The 6,535-nt window shown below is 37.6% G+C and overlaps 1 protein-coding gene across 1 annotated transcript; it reads right to left on the bottom strand.

Moving 5' to 3' along the window:
- Positions 1 to 2,271: 2,271 nt before the first annotated feature.
- On the bottom strand, positions 2,272 to 5,697 carry IFNG (interferon gamma; the record flags this gene model as incomplete). Its single annotated transcript, XM_079305157.1, has 4 exons — positions 5,564 to 5,697; positions 3,549 to 3,617; positions 3,057 to 3,236; positions 2,272 to 2,397 (listed from the first exon to the last, which is right to left on the bottom strand). The coding sequence occupies exons 1-4, from the start codon at positions 5,684 to 5,686 to the stop codon at positions 2,272 to 2,274; spliced, it is 498 nt and encodes a 165-aa protein (XP_079161283.1). The 5' UTR covers positions 5,687 to 5,697.
- Positions 5,698 to 6,535: the final 838 nt, after the last annotated feature.

The raw sequence follows: 6,535 nt of genomic DNA, 5'->3' as shown, positions 1-6,535 counted from the left end.
TGAGCCAAATTTAATGTGATAACTTCAGGAATGCAGGGGAAAGCAGGGCATAGCTAAAGCAGGTTGGATTGGAAAATGTTATTTCTTCTGGATGCAATTGCCTTAATTGTGTTTCCATGGAATCATACAGCAGGGTGTAGAAGGACTGTAGATTTTGCTGTTTATAGTAGTTTCTAACCAATCTTTGCTTTAAATTCAAGAAATAGAGTATTAATTCACTCAGGAGTAGTGGGGAAACAAACTGTCTCCCTGCCAAAGACTAGTGAAACTTTAACCCTTCTGTAAGGTTTGCCTTTTTTTATTTTTCTTCTCTTCTCTTCTCTTCTCTTCTCTTCTCTTCTCTTCTCTTCTCTTCTCTTCTCTTCTCTTCTCTTCTCTTCTCTTCTCTTCTCTTCTCTTCTCTTCTCTTCTCTTCTCTTCTCTTCTCTTCTCTTCTCTTCTCTTCTCTTCTCTTCTCTTCTCTTCTCTCTCTCTTCTTTCCTTAATTTTTTTTTGTTTCCTTTCTTCTTTTTTTATGTATTTGTTTTCAATAGAACTTGCTGTACCTGGCTGTGTATCCCCAAAGGAGAGTTAGTTTCCTCTTAGACCTCATGAAAGAGCATGAGCCCAGAAGGACACACTGTCTATGTTAAATGCTTACTGAGGCTTCTCATGATTAGTCCTGGAACTGGAGAAATCCTACAGGAGAAATTTCCCTTGCATCTCCCATGTATATCCATGTCTGTGATGAACATAAACAAGAACAGCAGTTTCCTACAAAAGCAGTTGGAGTCTCTGGGATCACAAAGTCACTTTGTTATGACTGTCAAATGTGGATATGAATGAAGGTGTCTTGAGTGGTGGGAGACAGCTGAGCCCATGGGAGTAGGAATGGCTGCAATAATAACAACTAAACTTGTAGGACTTGCTGCAGTTAAACTTCAGCATGATGTGGGGCTGTTTCTGGATTTTATGGATCCAGTCAAAGCTCAGGGTGTAGTCAGAAGGAATATTGGCAGGAATGACAAGGAAAACCTGTTCCATTCCCAGTCAGTTCAGCCACCTAGCCCCAGATAATTTGCATGGCAGAGCCCTAAGGAGCTGGGAATTGGGAATCCTGTGAGAGGTGCCCAAGCTGCCCCATAACTTTAACAAACAGAGAAACTTGAGAGTGTTTTCATCTTAGATCACAAATTTCAAACAGTGTCTTTCCACAAGCAAAATTATGTTTTCTCAAACAGACACAAGAAAAACTTGAAAATTTTAGACTCTTTTGCCATATTTCTTTTAAAATATGCTCCAAGACTAAGTCTTGGAGAGGCAGGAGGAAAAGAAAATAAGTTTTTTATGTCTGGGTCGGACCATCCTTTGTGAAAATGTAGAACAAAATTAACATTTTACTTTTCACATAGATGATGGTGAATAAACATGAAAACACACTTTTTAAATTAATTTATTTTTTTATTTAATATTCAAATTTAAAAAAATCTCTGTTGAAAAATCCAAAGTTTTCAATAATATTCCAGTGCAAAAATATAGTCCTTGAGACAAAATCTTCCATACTACTACCTCCAAATAAATTAAATTACAACAGACACATTTGAATAGTTTGGCACAAAAAAAAAAAAAAAAATAGGAAAACAGAAATTTTTAAAATCTGAGAGTTTAAGTTAAGTCAGTGCAATACAGATAGTCACATTATCTTGAGATATTAAGTAGACTGCCCTCCTGGTAACTTCAGTGCATAATAATAATAATAATAACAGTAACCAGCAATTAATCATAAGTTCTCTAGTTCAGAAATTTGCTTCAACATCTTTAAGCATGTCTGCTCGCTTGATTTGGATTTAGATATGTTTAGTAGTAAGCAGACATAAATATGTTTTCCTGAATAGAGTAACTTCCCCATACTGGTGGTTGTATCTCCACGCCAAAGAGAAGAGACTAATCTCATAACATCCTTCTCTCAAGACAGCACCAGATAGAAAGCTGGATACCATTATAATGTAATTTCAAGATTTCCATACAGAAGCTGGGTAAACACCGCCTCATTCTGTATTTTCAGGTCAACAAACATATAACAAATAGACAGAATTTTAAGACAAAGTCATTTCTTGCATAATATTAGGGATTATAAATACTTTGATTAGTATTTCTTTATAAATAATTACTTAAGGCACTTAAATATTAATAAATAAATGTATAAAAAATTAATAGAAAGATTGAAATAAAAAAATTCTTGTCTCAAAAAGATTTGCTCAGTAGCTCAGTACAGAAGATCATAAGATAGCATTAGCATTTGCAGAGCCTCTGAAACTGGCTTCTTTTTCTTTTGTGAGAACTTGAGGTATCCCCCAGTTTTTGTAAGACGCTGAACAGCTCATTCACAGCCTTGCGCTGAATTTTCAAGTCGCCCATCTGTAATAAGCAAGAAACAAATGGAACAAAAGTCATGCCAAGATCTGTAATTGTTTACTGACCACACAGGCTACCCTGCTATCAGGGTAAAACAGAAGGACATCTGCAGTTTTCAATTCCCTACTACCTGATTCCCACAACAAAGCACCACCATGTCACAGATTTTTGCTTTCCACTTTCTGAGCTGCTTTGCAACCATTTGCAGACCAGCCATGCTCTGACACAGAGCTACCCTGCAGTTAAAGCAGCTCACTCCACTGGGGCATTTTCTGCTCACCTCTGAGCAGCTCAGTGCTTTGTGCCATGGGCACAACTCCATGAGCCAAGGGCTCCCACAGCCACTGAGCATTCCACAGCCAGGCACAACATCCCACCCAATTCCTGTGCCACAAAGGGCTGTGTCAGGGGCAGCTCTCGTGGACACACTGTGTGACAGTGCTGCCAGCACCTCTGTGCCACATTGCAGCAAGTCTCAGCCCTACCCCACACTGGAGACCTGCAGCAGCCTCTGCAACTGGAAATATTTGGTTTTCCATCATGAACTGAGTTACGCAGGGATTACCACATAGGTTACTGAAGTGTTATTATCTGAAATCGCATTCAAATCACAACTGGAAAATGTAATGTCACAAGCCTTGGAGGCAAAGGAAGAGATTTACCTGAAGTTTTGTCAGGTCCTTGAGATCTTCTATCTTCTTTGAGCCATCAGAAAGGCTTTCTTTCAGAGTATGGAGCTCCTCAGCTATGTTCCTAACATGAGCCTTTGATCTGTCAGTGTTTTCAAGCATTTTCAAGTACATGGAAACAATCTGACTCAGGATGATCCTTTTTTCATTTCTCTGTTGAAAAATGCAATCAAAAAGGCCTGTGAGTGCCCAAAAACAGGGAAAGGAAGGAAGATAAAACAGAATAAAACAGGAGTTCTCTGCCACTTGAAGGTGTTGCAACTCATCTCCTGGGCTTGGCTGTACCTCTGGGTCAATTCATGGTGCAGTATAAAGGTTTTCTGTGAGGATTTTTGTCTCATTTCCAAGTTACTGAAGAGAACTCTGCTCACATTTGTTCTACCACAGCTAATTACTAGGGTTCTGGGAGCTGCTTTGGACCAAAAAATCACCTGAGATGCTTCATCATATCTGGCTTTGACTCACCTCTGTCCAGCTTGACAGCTTCTCTGTAAAAATAGGTCCACCATCAGCTACATCAGAATGACTTGAATTCTGCAAAAAGAAACAAACATATCTATTATACAAACAATATTTATCACAACAAGAATTTGTGTTCATTATTCAAATGAGCATCAAAATTCAGATTTTTGTACATCTGGCCTTTAGCTATCACAATTCTTTCACTTCTCTAGCCACCAAGTTCCATTGCTTGGCTGCCTGATATAAGATATGGTATTAGTCCTCTTTTCAATGTCATCTCCTGCTATAACTCACTTTTGCAAATCTATTTTCCCAAATGCTCCCTGTAAGTTTTGCTATTGACAGATGAAAATAAGAGCTCATAAGCACAGCAACTGGCTAGGAAATCATTAGGTCTGATCTTGTCATGTTTTGTGGTAAGTCAAAGCCCAGCAGTTTGTAACTTAAAGCTTAAATTCACACAGTCTCAGTAAAATCTCATATGGAACAAGAGTGAGCTGTTTTTAGTATAAAACTATTTTTATTTGCAGATCTGGAGAATATCCCAGTAGCCCACAGGCAGGTATGGGGATGTGCAAGATTAGTGGGCTACTGAGAGGCTCAGAGGGATGGAGTTTAACCATCAGATGTTGGCAACTGGTTCTAGGAAACAAACAGCAATATACCTCTCCTTCCAAGGAAAGGCAAACTGAATCATTTCCTCTTCTGTGTGTCTTTTTTTCCTTTTTGTATACAACACTGACTATTTCCTTCTTTTGTCTGCTCAGTAATTTAAATACAAGTGCAAAGAGAAAACTTGCAGTCTGACAGGAGCCTGTTAGGCTGATTGGCTCTCCATGCTCAGCACACTACCAAACTGATTTTTTTTCTATTTCTGAAAGGTAGAGAGCACCTGCTATGGAGCAAAGTTTTAATGTCAGTGCAAAAACCTCACCATGGCTCAGCATGTCTTCCACAGAGTTATATATATTCTAGTAAGACTCTCTCTGCTCTATGCTAATCATAAATTTAAGACATAATGCCACTTTTACAGCCAGTTTCCTTCAAACACTGAAGTATCACACTAGTCTTTACCACCTCAGGGTGGGTCTCTGACTACTGAATTTCAACTGTCATTTGCACAAAGTTATGATGAAATAATGGAAAAATCAGAGTTGAAAATAGGAGCAGACTGTTGTAGTTGTTTCCATGCATTTAGAGGGAGGGAAAAAAACCAACAAAAATATATTGAAAATAAAAGATGTTAATTAAAAGTTACTCTATTGTAGATCTGTTGTCTCTGTGACAAAACCCTGAATTCAGCTGTGGACTACTTTAATGCCTCCCAGATGAAGATTGGTGAATTACAATTATCAAGTTACCAAAATTGTATTTGACAAGAAAGATTGTCATGCCAGATTACATTCCCATGTCAAATCACATTCCCATGCCAAATCATAGCCACACATGTGGAAGTGGAATGATTGGATGATGAAAAACAATAAGTAGAAATCACCTTTGAGCAACACACTACTACAACTTAAAATAAGTAGCAAATGCATTTGTTAAAGCAAAAGTTCATCTCCAATTTTTTTATGTTGCTAACCAGCACTGTATCTCCCATTGACATTACTAACATAAAATTTTAAAAGTCAGTTAATTTCATCTAGTCAGAACTGAATAAAGATTCATATATTCACCATAAATTGCAGTAAGATTTCTTGTTACTAAGTATTCCATGTAATCAAAGCTGAATTGAGCTAGAAGAAACTATTGTGAAAGAAAGAATATCCCTAAAATAAATGCAAATTACTACAATAACTATGACTATTTAAAAACTGAATCAGGTAAATGAAAGAACTTAGTAAAACAAAAAAAATTTATCTAAATTCTTGTTTAAAAAAGGCATGATCAAAAAACTAGTTCCATGATTACCCTCTGTTGGTACATACTGAGTATGTCATGCAGGGCTCAAGTTTAGACTATATGTAAAGCACAAGCAGCAGGAGAAGAGAAATGCAGTAGAAGATTATACTTACAAAATCAGCTTTCAGTTTGTCTATATCATTTTGGAGTTGAAGAAGATTCAATCTACTTTCAATATGTCCAAAAGAAATCACGATGACAGACAGAACAAACAAGCTGTAGGTTTGGAAAGCCATTTTCTTGATGATGGTTCAGTTAAACTGCTCAGATAAGTTCTGGGAGAACAGATCTAAGAGAAGAGAGCTTCAACTTCTAATAGTTTAATGTTCTATTAGAAGCAAGTAGATGACTGAACTTCATCATCCTGTCAGTGGTATTTATACCTGGTCTTGAATTTTTTTTTTATTTCGTCATCACAGGCTGTGTATATTTAGACAAGATAGTGTTAGATAAGAACCCTTCATTTTTGGCTAATCAAGGGAATCCCTCGAAAGCATCTTTGTTAAAGCATGGTCCTGGAAAAATTTTCAGTGGTTCATCAATGGGTAAGGTTTACGTGGCAGGTTGTGAAGTTTCTTTTACACGTGGTTGGGGAAAAGGGGGAAATTACGATACTGGTCGAGGAATGCGCGTTGTGGCTCAAACCTATTCTTACACACCCTCTGAAAAAAAAAATCTTATCTTGTGGTTAAAGGGTCAGTGCAACAGTCAACTCATTTCTGGTATTCTTTTGAAGTAACCACTGAGTTTGCCATGGTGTTCTATACAGACACTTAGAGATTTAAACATTCTTTCTGCTGCTGTGCTTTGGTGAAGCACTGTTTGCATCCTTTCCATGGTCTAAAGTGCACTTCTGCTGCTTTTGCATTCTGCACCTCCAGATCCAGAATAGGACAAACAAGGTTCCAGCATGAATGCAACAATGTGTCATATTAAATTCCTCTCTGGTTGTCTACTGTCTGTGGGAGCAGAGTATTTAGTACTTAAGACACTCATTTCTGCTTGGCAATTATTAAAATTCCCCACCTGCCATTTCAGTGTGTGTAGAATTTGAAAACAGAAAGATATGGATGAAAACAAGCCCC

This window comes from Erithacus rubecula (assembly GCF_903797595.1).
Source record: "Erithacus rubecula genome assembly, chromosome: 4".
Lineage (NCBI taxonomy): Eukaryota > Metazoa > Chordata > Aves > Passeriformes > Muscicapidae > Erithacus > Erithacus rubecula.
Note: the sequence above shows the minus strand (reverse complement) of the source record. Positions and strands in the feature narration are given on the sequence as shown.